We start from the raw sequence: 20,805 nt of genomic DNA, 5'->3' as shown, positions 1-20,805 counted from the left end.
CAAAACTAATGTTGCTCAATAAATTGGAGCCATATTTCCTATACATTCAGCCCTGGGTTATTAAAGGTACAGTATTTTTTATTATTATTTTTTTTCTGAAAAATATATTTAATATATCAAATTTTATCAACTAAACAAAGATACAGTTTTACTCAGAGTATTATATATTTTAATGTTTATATTTCTTTATACATGAAATATTAGTAACAATAAAACAAGGTTCTATGTTTTATATATGATGGCAATAGTTCAAGCTTTTTTCTTTACAGAAAGCATTTTGTAGTAGATGATTTACTAGCAGCTCAGTGCAAACTAACAGACTGTTCTGTTTCACAGAAAAACAACAGAACGAATTTATGAAAGAACATTTTCATATGATCAGTGTTAGTCAAATGCTTAGAAAGCGGTCATCTAAGATAATACAATGGCACTTTGTGCAACCATAGGAATAATATATATGGTTCTGTATGACAGATGGAAATACATCAACAACCATGTCTGGTGAGGCAGATCCTACAATAATTTGATCTGTTTTGAATTTTATTGTTTTTTTTATATATATTTTTTTGTGTTTGTTAAATTCAACTTTTCTTTGGTTTTAAAGTCAGATATTAATAATTGGATGTTGGTTAAAATGCTTAGGGATTTGCCATGTTTGGTGTTTCAAACTGAAGGGGTTTCTTGAACAAAATCAGCAGAAACAACAAAACTCAACATTAACATCATGTGTTTGAATGCAGTTTCTAATCATCTATGAGCATTTATAAATACAAAAAAAATAAATTCATTTTATCTCAGCTAAAACAAATAGCTCCAGGGGAAAGCTTACATTCACAGAAATGCAATGAAGTCATCCTGAAAACTTCTTCTCTTTAACGATCAGGAAGTCCCGGCATGGGGAACTGCCTGGCGAAAGCCTCCACTTCAGCCCTGATCTCAGCCACCTCCTGCTGGAACTTCTCTTCCAAAGCCAATGCCTGGATGAAGTCCTCTACGGTGGCCTTGGAGTCCAAACTTCTCTGCACTTCCAAAGTTAGCTCAATACCTTTCAGAGAAAGCACACCAAATATTTTACTTTGCTTGTTTCTACTTGACATCTCTCTTCCAACTAATGTAAAAGAAATAAACTGATTCCAAGTTTACCTCTATGAATGAAGTCAGCCACTTTCTTGAAGTCCTCTTCTATCAAACCTCTGGAGGTCAGAGCTGGAGAACCGAACCTCAGACCACTTGGAAGCAAAGCACTCTTAGCACCTGTATGTTTTGATAGAATATATATTTGATGTAACATTGGAACATTTATTTTAAAGCTTGATCTTAAAATTGCTATGAAGAAATTAACTTTTAAAATTTGTTCCAAAAAAGATCCCTGCTAAATAAAAAAAAAAAGAAAATGTATTTTTAAGTGGTACCACTTAGCTTCTGCTAAATCATAAAGTGCCTACTAAGGACTGATGGGACCGTGATCGGGACCAGTAATCTAGTAACACCACTTAGCTGTAAGACTGCCATCAATGGATGAATGATGAACAAAATGAATCAAAACGAATCAAAAACGTGTAATAACCTAATAATGCAAATTATGGTTGCATGGGATGCTAGAAATTTCCATAGAAGAAAAATCACATCAACCCCCCCGACCCCCCCCCCCCCCCCCCCCCCCCCCCCGATTGTAAGAAACTGAATATTGCTAAAAGGGATATTTTAAAAAATGAAAAAGGGGGTCAGAAAATACAACATTTAGACTGCATAGAAGCCTGACATGATTCACACCAAACTGTTAGGGAAATGGGCAAAACTCTAGCAAGAGAAAGGAACTAGCACCTAATAAATGTGAATAACACCACCGGCTCACTCAAAGCAGTGGAGATCAGTGTATACTTATTAAGATATGTAGGCCTACTCCTTTTAATTTATTTCTTTTTTACTATTTAATCATTCATTAATATTTAACATTTCATACTGGATGATTAAACTCCAGTTGATTCAACAGCGATTTTAACCAAAGCTACAAAGTAACTAGTTAGGAACTAATATCTATACCATCACAATAGTCTCTTCTACAGTTTCTAATATGAATAATGTCTCACCATTCACTTTTGCATAAACAAAATAAATTAATTGTCTCAACACTCCATCTGCAGGATCTAATTATCTGTGATATAACATCAGCCCCTCCTGGAGGGATGGATATTTATAATTTTACATCACTCTTTCCTACAGGAACTGAAATCTAAAATGTTACACTATTTGCTTTTGTGGGAACTGATGTCAAGGATGTCACATTAGTTTTCCCTGTACAAACTAAATATCTATGCTGTCAGACCAGTCCCTTTAGCAGAAACTAAGTATGTATGATGTCAGACACAAGTCCCTTTAGCAGAAACTCAATATCCCTGACAATGTCAATGGTTGAATGACTGAATGTAGTGTAAAGTGCATCGGTCAAGTCTCCTGACTTAAAAAAGTGTGATGTAAGTACAGTATTTTTACCATAACATATCTGTCCCTGCTGCAGGAATTAAAAAACTATGTTGTGACACCAGTCACACCTCCAAGACTTTATATATATATATATATATATATATATATATATATATATATATATATATATATATATATATATATATATATATATATATATATATATATATATATATATAATGCCAAATTACTTTTTATTGTAGTAACTACTCTTTATTTATTTTTTCTACAGGACAGAGTTCTGTGATATGGTTCCTAACTGAAAGAGGAAGTGCTGTTAAATCAACACAGATATTGCACCAGCCCTTCTGCAGAAAGTACGGTACACATATGTACTGTGGGAATGATGCATATTTAATTTAACACCTGTTCTTATTTAACCTCTTAAGCCCGCAGGTCAATTTTCACAAAAGGCATACTCATACTTTATTAGGCATTCCTCAGATTTAACATTGCCTAAACTGCTAATGTTGTTATCAACTTGAAGGTGGAAGGGAAAATTTGAAAGTAAATTATTCCAGGCCTGAGTAAATAAGGTACCTTCCTTTGTTCCACATCTATAATCGTTATTAAACGCCGTGTCCCAGAAGTGAAGTCAATTCAATTTGTAAATGGGGATTTAAAAACACTGCAATTCATACAACTTAGTCCCTCAACAGGAAAAAAAAGCAGAAAAGGGGACTTGGAACAGAAAAATCATCAAGAATTACCAAAGTGAAAAAAATTAAATCCAAGATGGAAATTGTAACAAATTAAATCTGAAAAAACCTTCCTTCATTTTATGCATACAAATTATGAATTAGTCTCAAAACTGTTTTGTTGATTAGGAAGTTTTTAAAAGTTGCATTTTTCAAATGTGTTTTTTTTTTTTTTTTTTTTTTTTGCTTTGCTTTCAATAGTATTTGAACACATTTCTCCCAGCATATTATATTATTGTTACCTCCTGCTGTAATCCAGTAGCCAGCTTGGCCCAAAGATGAAATTATTTGCTTTTATTAATCAACAGTCCCACTAAACATGTAAGCTTTAAATTAATATGTGCTTTGATTGAAAGCTTTGTTTTTCAGCATAGATATGGTCAGTTGTTGACAGCATCAAGACATATCATTGGGGTTTGTTCTTGATTGATAAATTGATTAGTTTTGTATTTATTCTTAGTTACTACTTTATGTTTTGTTTTGTGAGTGTTCTAGTTAGTTAAACAGTTAGTTGGACAGAATAGTTGAATGGTAAATGGGAACTGCTGTGTTTGGTTATCTTTATATGAAAAGGATCAACTGTCTCTGACAACTAGTGCCTGAAAGTCATATTAGTTAGTTACATTAGTTGTTCTGTGAACATCAATTAGCACTTAAAATTATTATCATAGTTATAAAAGGGTAAGTAGCTGAAAACACTACCCCAGTCTGTTTTTATATCTGTTTGATGCTGATGATTTTAAGAATGAGAAATTATTAATTGTGATTTTTTTATAATTTTTATTTATAATGTCTAATAAATTTCAATAATAAAATCAAATAACTGCATAGCACAAGTTCCTCATAATTCCTCAGACCTACTGTCCCCTAACGTGTCACATCAAGAGATAAAATGGCTTAATTGATTTCCCCAAAGCTATCAGAGGAACACATTCCAATTGGTCAAGTCCATTTAAACCCTAGCCAAAGTGTCATATTCACCAGAGGTTCCCTTTGTTGTGTGTCACCTGGTTATTACATTTCTTCTTGTCCCATCCACCCAAAAGCCCAGGCCCGCCAGTTATAATGAAGGTACCTGTAGACAGAGTGCATCAAAAATAAAAAGCCCTGACTTAAGCTAAACTCTTCTATTGGTATTAACCAGGATCTTTACTCTGTTCTAACCTTTACCTACTGCAGTTTGGAACAGAATCTTATAAGCTGCAAACTAATTCAAATAATAGAATAAATAAAAAGAATAGAATAGAATAGTTGTGTGTGATGGTGAAAAGTCAAATCAAGTCACCAAGTCAAAGCCTGCAGATTCAGACAAGAGTATATAAACAAAAAGTAAGAAAAGGGACTGCATAGAGACAGACCACAAAAAAATATATACTCAAATTAAAAGATATGCGCACTTGAGTAGCATGATTTAAAGAAAAAAAAAAACATGTGCAATATGAGCATGTTCTATAGAATACATTATAATTAAATAGAAAATATTATGAATATTTGAATATATATATATATATATATATATAAGTGTTCTACAATAAGGAAAAGTAGATGCATCCACTGTGATTTTTTTTACATGAAGGTAAAAAAAAATAGAATAAGAGACAGAGAAGCATGAGAAAACAACAGCTGTATTGCAACAAGTGGAATTACTGTGCAAAAAAGACTTGTACACACTTGTTGAGTAATTAGAAGCAGCGGCAATTATTAATTCTAACAGCTGCAGGGCAGAGGGCAGATCTACGATAAGGCTTCTTTGAAGTCTTAGGATGTCATTGAAAGAGATCCTATATGATATATGTGCAGCAGCTTTGTTCGTGCTTTATGTGATGTGTGTACAAATTACTAAATGTTTCATAGATAAAAGCAACTGATAAAAACAGTCAGAATAGGGAAGTTTTAACTACGGTTGATGTGGCCAGTAGCAATCTTTAATGAGGAGTTGGGCATGCTTGAATTGTTCTCACTTTAGGGGCAAAGCAGTAGCTGAGCGGCACAGGTATTCAGGCAGAGCTGAAGAAAAACCATAATTCTTCCCTTTTAGGTACCGGAGGACCCTATTAACACCCCCCTCTTTTATCTTCACTGAAGGCAGACCGGGGGGGATGTAGGGTTATTGGCGGGGGTCTACAGGTAGAACAGAAGTAGACTGGGGGAAAAAAGAAAAATAGAAAAGGCCCCTGCTTTTTGTCAGATTTGGACAGGTGAAGGCATGCTATAGCTGTGAATAATGTTGTACTGTTGTTAGCTGACAAGATTTTTTTTTATTCTGGCAGCGTACTGTATCTTTGCATGTTTAATCTTCTTTGACAGTTTAGTCCTTGTCTGCTTGTAAGGGGTCCATTTGGCACTGTTTGTGTCTTTTAAAGCTGTGAAATTGCAGCTCAATGTCTTTTTATTTTGTATTGTGTCGTAAACATGCTTAGATTAGATAAGATGAGCTTTATTGATCTCACAGCGGAGAAATTCACTGGTCACATACACTATATTGCCAAAAGTATTTGCTCACCTGCCTTGACTCACATATGAGCTTAAGTGACATCCCGTTCCTAATCCATAGGGTTCAATATGACGTCGGTCCACCCTTTGCAGCTAGAACAGCTTCAACTCTTCTGGGAAGGCTGTCCACAAGGTTTAGGAGTGTGTTTATGGGAATTTTTGACCATTCTTCCAGAAGCGCATTTGTGAGGTCGCACACTGATGTTGGACGAGAAGGCCTGGCTCTCAGTCTCCGCTCTAATTCATCCCAAAGGTGTTCTATCGGGTTGAGGTCAGGACTCTGTGCAGGCCAGTCAAGTTCATCCACACCAGACTCTGTCATCCATGTCTTTATGGACCTTGCTTTGTGCACTGGTGCACAGTCATGTTGGAAGAGGAAGGGGCCAGCTCCAAACTGTTCCCACAAAGTTGGGAGCATGGAATTGTCCAAAATGTCTTGGTATGCTGAAGCATTCAGAGTTCCTTTCACTGGAACTAAGGGGCCAAGCCCAGCTCCTGAAAAACAACCCCACACCATAATCCCCCCTCCACCAAACTTTACACTTGGCACAATGCAGTCAGACAAGTACCGTTCTCCTGGCAACCGCCAAACCCAGACCCGTCCATCAGATTGCCAGATGGAGAAGCGCGATTCGTCACTCCAGAGAACGCGTCTCCACTGCTCTAGAGTCCAGTGGCGGCGTGCTTTACACCACCGCATCCGACGCTTTGCATTGCACTTGGTGATGTATGGCTTGGATGCAGCTGCTCGACCATGGAAACCCATTCCATGAAGCTCTCTGCGCACTGTTCTTGAGCTAATCTGAAGGCCACATGAAGTTTGGAGGTCTGTAGTGATTGACTCTGCAGAAAGTTGGCGACCTCTTCGCACTATGCGCGTCAGCATCCGCTGACCCCGCTCCGTCAGTTTACGTGGCCTACCACTTCGTGGCTGAGTTGCTGTCGTTCCCAAACACTTCCATTTTCTTATAATACAGCTGACAGTTGACTGTGGAATATTTAGGAGCGAGGAAATTTCACGACTGGATTTGTTGCACAGGTGGCATCCTATCACAGTTCCACGCTGGAATTCACTGAGCTCCTGAGAGCGACCCATTCTTTCACAAATGTTTGTAAAAACAGTCTGCATGCCTAGGTGCTTGAATTTATACACCTGTGGCCATGGAAGTGATTGGAACACCTGATTCCAATAATTTGGATGGGTGAGCAAATACTTTTGGCAATATAGTGTATTGGCATAATAATTAAAGAAGGTGCAAACAAGGAGGAAAAGGTGCATTAGGAATAAAAAGAAAAATATAATGCTGTCTGTATTATTTAAGTTTATTTGCGGTGTAAAAATAAAACTTGTGCTTTCCACCTCTTTGTGAACGTCAGTGTGGGTGTATGTGCCTCTTCTCACCTCTGTTTTGCAGGGTTCCCACAGCTCATCAGCACTATTCACAAACATAAACAGGAGAAGAATCCCTGAGGCAGATACCAGATTGTTCTGATCACAGGCATAGTAACCAGGCCTACCTTATCTTGTTTTCTTGCTTTCTTTGAATTATGACATTGCTCTCACCTTTTCATCTTTTACAAGACCTGGTTCCATGCTGAGGGCCATGTTCATGCTTACATTACCAGGTCACCCTTCACCACCAGCCACCAATCTCACTTGCTTACTAGCTTAGAACCTCATTTACTCACTTCCTTCTCATCGTCCTCCATCACTGCTAACAGTAAAAAAAACACCTACAACATATATGGGGGAGTGTTGGACTAGTGGGTTAGACCAGTGCGCTTTTGGTCTGAGAAGGTTGCGAGTACCCGGTTTGATTCCCACAGCCTGCACTCTGGGGTCCTGAGCAAGGCTCTTGTTGTGCCATGTGCCATGATCCTGGTTTTGAACATTGGGAACTAGTGTCCATGCTTGATCTTGACATGTTGACCGGAGAAGAGAATGCAGTTTTGGCTCATGGGGCAGCTGTAAGACCTTCCCCCCCTTTTCAGCCAACTTGCTCCACAGGACCCAGGAGGTGTGACTTGCCTTGGCCCCCCGCAGAGCTGAGAACAGTAAAACCACAGCACACAAGATCTCTTTCTCTTTCCATGAAGCTGCCTGGGATCTCCAGCCACTGTGGAGATCCGGACAAAAAGGTACAGATCTCCAGAATGACCAAGGATAAGTCCTGATGACTTTTCAGAACCAAACTGCTGCAAAACAGAGTTTTTGCAACACATTTCTCTTGAGTTTCAGAACTTACAGAGCCAGACTGGATGAAAAAGTCTCCTAAGGATCTCTTGGTGTGAGCCACATGGGCAAGAAAACCCCCATGTTGCTGTGAGCCTGCCTTGCTAAGCTGCTGCTGGATAATAACTCAAGCCCTCCAAATTGACATGAACAGAGGTTTGCAAGTCTGGCACAATTAGGGACAGAACAAACAATATATCGTTTGATGATTTTGATCATTTCATTTGTTTACTGATTAGTAAAGACAAAGCTAACAGGATGGACTGCATGCTATGCTACGCTACAGTAATATGTTCTAATCTGTTGTTAAGGCTTGGACAAGCTTTATTTCACTAAGCGTTTAAACACTGATACAACATTAGTGTTCATGTGTTCCTAATATTCTTAGTACGTTTCCATTACCAAGTATAACCAAGAGTCATTTAGTAGAGGGTAATGAATCATTTGACTAAAGGTTACTGCTTCTTGATTAAGTAAATCATTCAATAAAACATTATTTGGCCAAAAAAGTTTTATTCACCTCCTCAATTTGCTTTGTGAATTGGTTTGAAAACATTCCAATTTCTCTAAATTAGTAAAAAGCTAATTTGATCATATGCCAAATTCTTCCAGATAAACTTCTCAAACACAATATCCATCTTAAACTGTGATATGGTTTTCAACCATGTTTCTCCTTCCTCTTTGTACAAAGAAGTTTAGTTTAGTTGAGTTTCACTAGTTTTAGTCAAGAGTTTTTAACTGAAATATGTTTGACTCGGAGCTGAGTGATTTTTGTTAATAAACTCTTATATTTTGAAAGAATTTGTGATGAATTTATTCCATGTATGTGCAGAATTATCTGTCTAACCATCATTTGAGCTCAAATCACTCTTTAATTTATTGTTATAACACATAGCTAGTAGGGCATGTATTCATAAACAATATATAACAGCCGAAATAATATCTGATTAAATAAGATATTCATCACCCCTACTGGGAGGGCAATGAACATCTTAAAGTATCAGAACATAACATGATTTCCCAGCTGGCTGGGAATTGAATATAACAGTTATTCACAGCATTAATATTGCGTCCAACCTGGATGGGCATTGAATATAAAGTCACAACATTCTTAACCCCTGATTACTCCACACTCACCACACAATGGAAAGCCACTGGTCGCCAAGGGGATGGTCAAAATGCAGAGAACGAATTTCCCCATTGTGGGACAATAAAGGGTTTTACATTTATATCATCATTTCTAATTATGTTATTCTTGCAAAAATGATCTCCTCCTCAGAGTACCCAGAAAATCAATTCCCCTATGTATTTTCTTAATAACTTTTCACAAGTTCATGTCTTGTTTGTAGTTGTAGCTAAAAGAACATTGCTTATGAAAGGAGGGGGTCCAAATTTGTTTTTGCAAACATTGTAACATTAGATCAGATTCATTGCTTCATAAATGACCATAGGTTCCATGTCCATTATTTACAGCCACTTTTATTTGGGGTTGCATCTAAGACTGCTTTCAAGTCAAATTATTGTTTCTGCATAAGCTGCTGGAGAACTTTTTTCCTTGTTTCAGTAACCTGTTTAATTATAATATTGTTGCTTCTTGTGATTGTTAATGTAGGTGACATCTGAGGCAATACTTTCTTTGATGTCTCTCTAAAATATCACATTACATTACTGTACATTGCTCATAGTCTTACCATCCACAGCCCATGTTTGAAATAGTATATATAGTTTTTTATAATTAGGAAGAAGTTTTGTTGTTACTGTACCTAAAAAGGTGTTTGTGTTGCAGGAAATACCACAGGCTTGCAAGACCTTCTCAGCTTGTTGTCCTTTCGTTCCTTTATCACTTAAGTCCAGCTGCATTAGATGGTTGTCAGAACCACCTACAGGGGGAGCCACAGAGAGCAATAAAAGATATAGAAGACAAAAGATAAGCAAATCATTTTCTGTCTTATGCATCCTTTCTCCAAGACAGCTTTATTGAATGAATGGCTCGTTCCCAGGCCTCTGAGGAATCTGCAACTGTTCATTGATTAAATAATTTAAGCAATGTTTACATTTAACTATGTTACCTTATTATATGATGTAAAATTTGTAATCTCTCCTAATTATTATTCTTTTACTGTATCCCCCAGTTGACCTCTACTGATAAATCATAGACACACCAATAGACTTGGCTAACAGATCTGAAAGGAGGTGTTGCTTAACCGTAATATGCTTCAATCAGCCCCGGGTTCTCCAGCAGTATTTACTTGTCAAATTTAAGTGTAGACAGCTCTCTGGTTCTCTTTGAAACCTTGTAGTGGAATTTACATTAGAAATGCAATTATTAGAGGATCGCCAAGGGCTGATGGTAAAGTGTCCTCTGAGCAAAAAAGAAAAACTAAATTATTTGCTGTATTTTAGTGAGTTTATTGTTTTAATCTGCTGTGGTTATAATAGATCACCATTGGCAAATTATGCATGTAATGTCAGTTTATAGTTGAAACTTCAAGATAACTCTTGAGGAAGTTTCTGTAATGTAGGCTAACTGGTTACCTTAGCTTTCAGTTTGATCTCAAATGTACTTTTTTTTTTAAAACTTCCCTTCAAGCACAAAACAAACCTGTCTATGCATGTTTGTATAGGAGCCATGGCCTCCAGCTCCTTCAGGGAGGAAGGTTAGCAGGAGCTAAGAGATACAATGGTTACATTTTGAAATTTCCTCTCTCCTAGTTTAAGAAAAAAATTGGACAACAGCTTTAAGGTGTTTCGTTGAAGAGATACATCTAAAAGTTGCAGGATATTAACTGCTTGGGATCCTGTAATCTACAAAATCAAATAAGTAAATTTAATTATTTACAAGAGTATTCCCATGGCTGTAAAAACTCTTTCATTTTGGAGATGTATAATGAGCTAAAGATATGTGTGTGTCACCTACCAGTGACGATCGTGTAACCAAGCTCTGTAAGGGCACTGCACAGAGCTTTACAGTTAGCAAGAACCTGCAGCTGGTATGCCTTAAACTCGGGTGTCATGGCTTGTTTGAGAGCCACAGCAACACCTGTCAGTAATAAACATTACCTCAGTGACTGATTCTGCAAGAAACCTAAAGATCTTAAGATGAATATCAGAGTACCTGCAATAGCATTGCTGTGTGGTCCTCCGTTCAGCGCTGGAAACACAGCATGGTTGATCAAAAACTCCAAGTTGTACAAAGTCTCCATCCCTTCGGAATCCACACACCGAACACCTTGTGGAGAAAATGAAAAGTCCATTAAGGATCTGAAATAAGCAAAAAGTTCCCATGGCAATGAAAAAGTACCTCAAATATTGGTTTAGTCAATGTTTTGAGACTCTTTCCTACCTTTCCGATAAAAGATGAGTCCACCACGGCAGCCTCTCAGACTTTTGTGAGTTGTTGTTGTAACAAGGTCACAGTGTTCAAAAGGTGAGGGCACCACTCCGGCGGCCACTAATCCACTAATATGTGCCATGTCCCCCAACAGATATGCATTATTCTCATTAGCAATCTGCCCCAAGCGGGCATAGTCAAGGTTACGGGAATAACCGCTGGTTCCTTATAATGAAGAGCAAAATGAAAAGTGTTTATTTTGAGTGTACTACCATGACTGAGCGTGTGCACTCTGCATGTGTGTATGCATGCAATGAAGTACCTGCAATGATGAGCTTAGGCTGGAAAAGCTGTGCATTTTCTTGCAGTTTGTCATAATCGATGTAGCCAGTTTTTGGATTTACCTAGAAACAAATGAAGCAAACTGCAATTTTAAATGTATATCATTGGCGTTTCTTAGATAATATTCAATCACAGAAAATTTATGCTACATACACACCTGATTACTCTCCCCAACCAATAAATATGTATGGGGTGGGGGGGCTTGTCTAAAAAACATTTGTATTCCACATCATCTGCTAGCACCCACTTCAAGTTATTTAGGAAGTCAGGAATTTGTCTTCCTAAAGCCTTGTGGTTCAAAGTTTATCTTAAAAGTAAGCGGCCGTCGTAATTTTTTCTCTGTCTGAGCCGAATGAAGGAGTTCCTCACTGTAAACACTGTCTGATTGAAGGTTTAAACATTTTGCATGTTCCATATACTATAAAGTTGACCTTTTAAAGTCAAATGAAATCTAATTGTGTAGAAAACTAAAGTGAAATAAAAAACTAATTTTGCTTTCAACATTACTACTCAGTATTAAGCCTTAATGACTAATATGCAAACTAAATGTACTAAATGAACTTTATTGAACTCACTGCAACAATCTGTAACACAACAACTACACAGGTTACTAATATAAAGTATTCAGCTGTAAGATTTGAGAGAAAATGGAAATGTTTGTCAGAAGTGTAGTTTCTCTTAATAGATTTTTTTCCCCTCACATTTTATACAAGTAAATTGAGCTCAAAAGAGGACACTTAAATTTAGAGGTGGGCAATCCAGGTCCAGAAGGTAAAAACCCTTTTAACAGATTAGTTCCAACCGTTTGCATTTCCAGCTCTAAAAACACAGAGGCTGTCCGAACGAACGTCCACACTAATCTCTTATAAAGAGCACTATATAGTGGTTACAGCCTTTTATATGAGTGTCCGAATGTCTAGTGGACCCAAAATTTCCCACAATGCATCTTGAAAAGCAATGTGCACTGGTGACTAGATGAGCAGATATATCCCAGAATACTTTGCAAGAGCGCTCCTCACAAAGCATCAGGGGTAAGTTTTGAGGGTGAGAAAGAACAAAGATGACACAGGCACCGAGCGGGGAGCCAGAGTCACATGACCATGAGGGAGCGAGGATTAGTGATCATCTGTCAGTTAACTAAGGTCACTATAAAGTCGACTATATGCTCCTCGCTCTATATAGGGATTGAGGGGTTTAGGTGCTAAAACCTGGAATGACTGGCGACCTGTCCAGGGTGTACCCCGCCTCTCGCCCATAGACTGCCGGAGCACCGGCCCCACCATGACTCTGAAGGAATAAGCAGGAGGAGATGGAAGGGTGGGTTTAGGGTGGTTGTTTAGACATAGTTAGAATCAGAGCTAATCATCTAATTATGGGAACAGAATTGAGGACAACAAGGCAGGGTTTTTACTTTTTGTCCTGGTTCACCCACCTTCAATCAAATTCCTGGTTTGGTGTAATTCGGTTAGGTCTCTTAGACACCACATCTTTTGTCTGATTTGTCCCTGAGTTACATATCACTACACCACTGATACTAACATGTTTGAAGAAAAAGACAATCCCTCTTGCAAGACCATTAATTTATTACCAACACAATTTAAACCATTAATAATTAGGTGCCTTTTGGGACTGGCGGTTACAGAAAAAAAATTTAGAATATGAAGAAGAAGTACTATAAGTAATAAAGCCTGTTTATAAGTTAGCTATCTCTGCTCCAGCTTGTATACCAGCCAAGTACTGTATGAACCCACACAGGTACAGCACTGTATGTTTGATACATGTAGTAGTTATCCCTGAGTATCTGATTTACCATATATAAAAATTTAATGTGACTCAAACCTTGTATGGCATAGTTTCAAAAAACATGGATGTTGCAGAGATTTTCTTCTCATTCCTCGTGTAGCCATGGGATAGGTGACCCCCATCAGGAATGTCCAAGCCCATGATCCTACCATGAGGCCCAACAACAGCCGTGTAGACAGCAAAGTTAGCAGGCGAACCTTAGGTGGAAACATGGTTGAATTTAATACAAGTATAACAAAGTTGTCGGAGGCGTGTTTATCGGGGTTTCATACCTGAGTATGGCCGCACGTTCACTCCCCATTTCTCAGAGTCCAAACCAAAGGCCTCGAGTGCCCTCCTCTGACAAAGAGTCTCCAGTTCATCATTATACTCTAAACCATTGAAATAGTGGCTAAAGAGATGAAATGCATTAAACAATATGCTTGATAAAATGGCATTTATCAAAAGGTACAATCAAGCCTCCAATAACCTGAACAGGAGTTATACCTCTGGCCAGGAAACCCTTTGGAGTACTTGTTGGTCAGACAGGAGCCAAGAGCCTCGAGAACAGCTCTGCTGGTAAAGTTCTCAGCTGCTATTAACTCCAGACTATGCATCTGGTTGTGTTTCAGCTTTTTTATGATAGAGAACACCTGAAACAAAATCGCTGTCAATCTTATATATTATTTTCACAATATTTCAAATTATTAGCAGCAACATATATCTCAATTACAAAAGTAAAGACAGTTCAGTCAAATCCTTTAAAAACAGACCTCTAAGTCGCTGATATCCAGAGGCCCTGTCATCATTTTCTTGTGTGACTCCCATCCTTCTTGACTCACACTGTAGCATTTTGACTGAGATATAATTGCTGTTTTTCTGGTCACAGAGGGTAGTAACCTGTGGAACAATCCAAGAAGTAAATGAAAATCTTATAGATACACAAATCCTTTTTTTAAACCACCACTTGAACTGTCTAAAGAGAAATTGAAACTTGTTAGAGTCCTTGTGTGCATGTTAGATATGTGGCAAATATTTTTCACTTTGGTTGATCTAAATGTTTATCACATGTTCTGATAATTCCTTTGCATCACTTTTGGAAACTTTTGTTCCTCACAAAGCATCATCTGTTAACCTTTGAGAATATGGTTTATGTAGAGTACAGCATGATTAACCTTCTGGGTGACCAACTGTCCTCCCTTGTTTGGGTCCCTTATCAAATTTTTATCTAATCTGTAAGGTCAGACATGGGACATAAGGCTTTGCTTATATCTTAGGGACTGAAGAAAGTTTACTGAATGCAGAAGCAGGTGATCCAAAATCCAAATATGAAAAACAAATCCAAGCAAACAGGAAACCAGGAATCCAAAAACCAAAAATGAAAACAATAAAACAAGTCAAAACAAACCAGAAACCATGGAGACATCAGGGGGATAACAATGACAAGGAGGAAGACTCAGACAGAGTTGGAGGAAGTATGATGAGAAGTTAGACGAGGAACCAGCACAGAAGAACAGAACAGAGAGAGTATTTAAGGGAGACAGAAACAAAGGGAGGACTAATGTGCAGATTGGGAACAGGTGTGCATAGAGCAGAACAAAAAAGGAGCTACGGAAAAAGGAGAACACAAGAGGGCAGCAGAGGGCAACAAATAAAAACCTAGAAAACTGAAAATAACCAGAAAACGCAACAAAATAAGAATTAAACCATTAAGACTATAAAACATGGAGCAAAGTAAAACTGAAAACTCAAAAGAAAAACATAACAGAGCCAAGACTGAAACAGTAACTAAGAATTAACCAGAGAACACAACAAAATAAAAATTAAACCACTAAAACAAGAAAACAAGGGGTAAAGCAAAACTAAACACTCAAAGGAAAACATAACAGAACCACGACTAAGACAGTAACTGAGAAAAAAACAAAGAACACAATAAAATAAGAATTAAACCATAAAAAAATATAAAAACAAGAAGCAAAACAATTTTTTTTTACTATTTCTTTTTATGATGCACCTACAAATAAGTATCTAAATACCTTAGAAAATCAAACTTAATATTTGGTACAGTAGCCTTTCTTTGCAATTATAAAGTTAAAATGTTTCCTGTACTAAATCTAATTTACTCTAGTTTTGAAGTTTTGAAAGTGGGAGAACTTGCAAAATTGCAGGGGGTTCAAATACTTATTTTCCTCACTGTATCTAATCAAACAGACCAATATATATTGTTTTACTAACTGGTATTTTAAAGTTAAAAGTAAAATAATTATTACAAAAAGCAAACTTACTTGAAAATAAACTTATGCAGAAGAAAAACTTCTACAGATCTAGCAAAACAGTTCAATAAATAAAAAAATGTCTAAGAATGTATGTTTCTGTGCATTATAGGTTTGAATGAGCCTGCTTCTTCTTCAGGGAATCAAAGCTCAAAAGCAGAACGTATGGTGTAGTGAAACCATTCCTAAAAGGACATTTTACTAGTTACTTATTTACTAGTTTACTAGTCACTCAAGTAAATGTATTTTAGTAAATATAACCATTTAGCCTCCTCTGATTTATGTGTCCTTGTACTTCCTGTACTACTGATGGTTGTAAGAAGTGTGTTGGCACCGGTGTACAACGGCCTCACTTCTTACAGTATGCAGCTGTGGCTACTGTGTATTTTGCCACTTTGAATTTATGTGCGAATGGATGAATGACTTAACGTAGCATAAAGTGCTGTGGATTCCCCTGACTGGAAAAAATCACTATAGAAGTGCAGTGCATTAACCATTCATACAACCAGTCATACAGTCCTTCACACTAAAGCACAGACATTAACCTGAAAAGGAAACAAAAATCTAAAGTAGTGATAGAATAGGATAAAGATATAGATGCGTTTAAAAAAGGATATTATTTTGAACCGTGTGCCTCCCTTTTCTTATAAAGGTGTTGGACTATGTCCAATATTTCCTTTGCATCCAAAATATTTTCCTTGGTTTTGACCATCTGTGGTATGCTAGTTTATTTTTGCATATTTCATGTTAATGATCAGTATGATCAATAGTACTGAGCTTTTTAATACCCCACCTCTATCTCCCCAACCCTGAAAATATCTCAGGCTTTCTGTGTAAGGTTAGCATGTTTGTGGGATCTATCCAGGTAGTTGCTTCAGCTTGATCCATTTTACATTAAATAGGCCTTCTTAAATCAAAAAACTCTTGTCACAATTTTATATCTTAAGCTTTTTTTTTTTCATTTCAAGCTATATCTCTAACAGATTCTTAACCTAATAGTAAAAATATTATTATAGAAATACATCATACCATACCAGGAGCAAATGTAGATTTAGAACTATTTACTTAAATATATTTATAATTCAAAAAAATGTATTTTTTAATTTTCACATTACTAATATATGTAATACTAAATGCGATTTTGTCCTTTCCTAAATAACTAAAATAGATAAAAAATGTAGTTACAACAATGGAACCGTTCAAATTTTTTTTTTAAATGAATAAAAATACACTTACACTAGAAAGTTAATAACAGTAAACCTAAACCTAAAATATTGTAAAAATCTGAGAAAAATAAAGGTAAATCTGTTATAAATTAATATTCAACAATAAAACAGAATTATTATTAAACATTATTAAATTTATTATTATTTAAATTTAAAGTACTGCAAAATACACACACACACACACACACACACACACATATATATATATATATATATATATATATTTTTTTTTTTTTTCTTTTATGAATTTAATTGAACTTTATTGATCTGAGTAGTAATTCACCTACCTCTGCTATTGACCCATCCCCTTGGGGAGCAGTGGGCTGCCATTGTGCGGTGCCTGGTGAGCAGTGTGGGGTTAAGGGTCTTGCTCAGGGACCCAGAGCAAAATTCATGGTTCATCTATGTTTCTTTGAGGTTAGAAGGCATCCTTGCCATCACTCCAATTTTTAGAGTTTATCCACAGACTTACCTGTTAGATTCACTTCGGTACCTTGGTGGTATTAATATTTCCACTCAGAAGAACATGAAGGTAAAAGAGTTGATATTTTCAATTCCTCAACATATGGAAATATATTGCTTTAGAACTTTTTTTTTCCATCTAATTTTAATGTAGAAATCAAAAATAAGAACTGCAATTTTTGTAGAAATTATTTAGCAGTATTAAGTTAAATAAGATGCTGTTTCAAAATTTTTGCTTTACTCAAAAACTACTACCGTACATAGAGCATGCTTTAAAATTAGAATATGGTGACAACATCTACATTGCATTACACAGAACTGCAGGTGTTGTTAGCAGACCTCATTCTGAGGATGAAGGGCCACATCTCCACGTGTGCTGCAAAAAACAGAAAGAAAAACAACTTCAAAAAATGTCCCACACCTGATGACTAACCTGCGTCTGTTTATAGGTGAGAATTTTGCTCATGTCAGTAGTTCAGAGCCCTCGTGGTTAACCTCTCTGTAACATCCAATCAAAAGACCCAAATGGCGACAAATATATTAATTTAAAAACCTGAAACCACACATACACTATTTAGGTAGGGCAAATAAAACAAAAGCGAGTCATTGCAGATCCAAAACACAGGTCTCCTTTTAAGTAGAAAGTAATAAAACATGACTGTTAAAAGTTAAATACTTTCAGCCTTTCCTAACATATTCTGTTTTCCAATTACAATATGTACAAATGTTGCTGTTTTTAACTAATATGTCCCTAACTTTATCAACCATCTGTGCAGGGAGCCAAATGTAAGATAACATTCCTGAATTGAGCTCATGTGACAAAAAAAAAAAAAAAAAAACATCATAAAGGTCTGCCCAATGTTGTAATACCTAGCATTAAAAAAAGTATGTGTATGTGGGAGTTTTTTGGTTGTTTTTTTCTCTTTAGAGCTGCATGAAATATGTCCTAGAAAAAAAAATCGAAACTTTTTCTTTGTTAAGTAACTTCAGCAAAAACAATTTTTTAACGTCTTACAAATAACAGGAAAGCTGCTCTTGAATTGTTGATTTAGTTTTTTTTCCCCAATTAGGATTTACATAATTTTTTTTAGAATATATTAAAATCAATGTTTATAAACTGGTCAACTTTAACTGCCTTGTCAGACTTCTATTCTATGTATGCATGTATGTATATATATATATATATATATATATATATATATATATATATATATATATATATATATATATATATATATATATATATATATATATATATATATATATATATACCCTTTTAAAGCTGCAGGTGTAGCCTACCTTTAGTCCGTTTCCAGTCCACTGTCTCCTGGGCTGACAAATCAAGCGACTGTGGCAGAGACTTGCTGCGTTTCTTTTTTAAAAGGTCTCGCCCTACACGTAACGTTTGGGTGCCAAGCTGTTTCGTCATTTCTGTAGTGAAAATATGACATAGGTGGAATGCAAAATAAAATACTTCTCAAGCTGAAACCTGAAAACATCATCCTACCACCAGGAGTGTGTGGAAAAGCTTGCATCACTTTCATGGTTCAATGATCGAAAAGTACCCAAAATTAATATCTAATTGGATTAGACAAATTAAATTTGAACAATTAAGTTGTAACTGCCTGTTAAATAAACCATTTCAAGCTGATTAAACGGAGTGCATTTTTCAGAATTAGTAGTAGTATCTTTTGTTATTTCTAATTAAGTGGAAGCTGTTGCATGTTGCCCTTCATCACCGGTCATGTTCATAACTTTTATGGATAGGATTTCTGGCCACAGCCAAAGGCCAGAGTGGGTTTGGTTCAGGGACCAGCAGATGCTTTTTGCAGATGATTGGGTTCTGCTGGCTCCCTCCTACCAAGACCTACAGTACACAGCAGGGGTTATCAACCTTTTTAAGGCAGAGGGCACTTCATGGGTACTGAGTCATAGGGAAGGCTACCAATACTGACCTATGAACTGGAGGAATCAGCGTTCGCCTTAACTACATCCATTATAAGCATATTTTTATTGTTTCTTTTAACTTCTAATTTTCTTTATGATGTCTTCATTTTGAAATCTCAATTAATACTTAAATGATCTGTATGATTAAAATGATAAAATGCTCTATAAATTATAAAAAATAAATAAATTACAGTTTTGTTTTTTTCAGAAGATGCTGTGGGCATCCCATGTGGCCCCTGAGGGCCCCTTGGTGCCCGTGGGCACCACGTTGGTGACCTAGCATTCACTGGGGCAGTGCACAGCCAAGTGTAAAAAAACTGGGATGAAAATCAGCTCCTCCAAGTCCAAGGTTTCTTTGCAGAAAAATGGTCATGAAAATAATGTCTCTTCATTCACAAATAAAAATCAGTGTTTAATTTCCATGCTGATTGGATCCAGCTGGTGCTGATTAAGCTACAAGTGGGTAACGCTCTCCAAGTGGTAACAAGCCTTGGTGCTGCCTGAGAGTTCTGTTCAGTCCAATCCTGCCCTGACCTTCTTTTCTTGTCCTCCACAATTCCTGATTTCCTGCTTTTCCTAAGGATGGTTGCTAACCTCTGGTTGTCACGTTAAGTTCCGTCTCCTGATCATGTCTGCATGATGCCTGCGTTTCTGCCTCGGGATTGCTTCTCCTGCATTCTCACCTGCACGTCCCACTAGACTTGTCAGCGTCGCTCCTCCTCAGCCAGAACCCTCCACTGCCTGAGACCAGATCCAGTGTCGCTGATCATATCTCATCTGTTTGGAAATAAATCTTTTATAAAACATCTCTGGTTGTAGCATCGCTGTATTCTGTATCAGAGAAGTTTTCCAAAAACATAACATTCAGATGTTAATGTAACTTTATGGAATATGTTTATTATATATCATAGTTTTGGGCTTTTTTTAAATTGTTCCATTTACTTATGTCTGTTAGTTTTCTCTTATATTATTAATGTTGTATTGCATTATACTTTTTCAATTTTATTGAGATTATAGTGTGAATGTATTAATGTTTTTCAAGGATATGTGTTGTCAGCCTTCTACTGCAGAACCTGATCTAAGGAGGGATCATTCAGATTGGAGGGAACACATCAGAATAGCCCAAGGCAGGGGTGTCAAACTGGTTCCAGAAAGGGCTGTGTGGCTGCAGGTTTTCTTTCCAACCAAGCAATATCACACCAGACTCCAGTCAACTTATCAAGTGAGTCCAGTCTTAACATGATGACTTGATTAGATAACTGGAGTCTGGTGTGCTATTGCTTGGTTGGAAAGAAACCCTGCAGCCACATGGCCCTTTCTGGCACCAATTTGACACGCTCTGTATGATACCCCTGGCCTAAGGGACTATGTAAGAGGAAAGAATTAGACAGCGTATCAATTATGCCTTTTAGTTATATTATTTTGAATATATTAATATTATGACCTTGTGGGAATGCCTTAGTAACAATCTCCTATTTAGGGCCAACTGGCTAGCTGCCATCTGGTCTGACTCAAATGTTGGCAATGAGAGTCC

General features: G+C 36.8%; 1 protein-coding gene across 4 annotated transcripts; it reads right to left on the bottom strand.

Moving 5' to 3' along the window:
* Positions 1-222: 222 nt before the first annotated feature.
* On the bottom strand, positions 223-19,947 carry LOC119771275 (serine hydroxymethyltransferase, cytosolic-like). 4 transcript variants are annotated; one of them, XM_038267128.1, is made up of 14 exons: positions 19,866-19,947; positions 18,624-18,755; positions 17,637-17,700; positions 14,137-14,263; positions 13,871-14,016; positions 13,657-13,775; positions 13,421-13,581; positions 11,562-11,643; positions 11,252-11,464; positions 11,024-11,137; positions 10,826-10,948; positions 9,672-9,788; positions 1,144-1,254; positions 223-1,045 (listed from the first exon to the last, which is right to left on the bottom strand). In XM_038267128.1, the coding sequence occupies exons 2-14, from the start codon at positions 18,751-18,753 to the stop codon at positions 873-875; spliced, it is 1,680 nt and encodes a 559-aa protein (XP_038123056.1). In that variant the 5' UTR covers positions 18,754-18,755; positions 19,866-19,947; the 3' UTR covers positions 223-872. The 4 variants fall into 4 exon arrangements, with proteins under 4 accessions (XP_038123056.1, XP_038123066.1, XP_038123080.1 ...); XM_038267138.1 differs by lacking the exon at positions 19,866-19,947 and adding an exon at positions 19,463-19,477 and having other exon boundaries at positions 17,664-17,700; XM_038267152.1 differs by lacking the exons at positions 17,637-17,700; positions 18,624-18,755; positions 19,866-19,947 and adding exons at positions 17,150-17,202; positions 17,335-17,577 and having other exon boundaries at positions 224-1,045.
* Positions 19,948-20,805: the final 858 nt, after the last annotated feature.

The sequence above is a fragment of the Cyprinodon tularosa genome, unplaced genomic scaffold (genome assembly GCF_016077235.1).
Source record: "Cyprinodon tularosa strain WSP-4 unplaced genomic scaffold, ASM1607723v1 ctg118, whole genome shotgun sequence".
NCBI lineage: Eukaryota > Metazoa > Chordata > Actinopteri > Cyprinodontiformes > Cyprinodontidae > Cyprinodon > Cyprinodon tularosa.
This window is presented reverse-complemented; position numbering and strand designations above follow the sequence as displayed.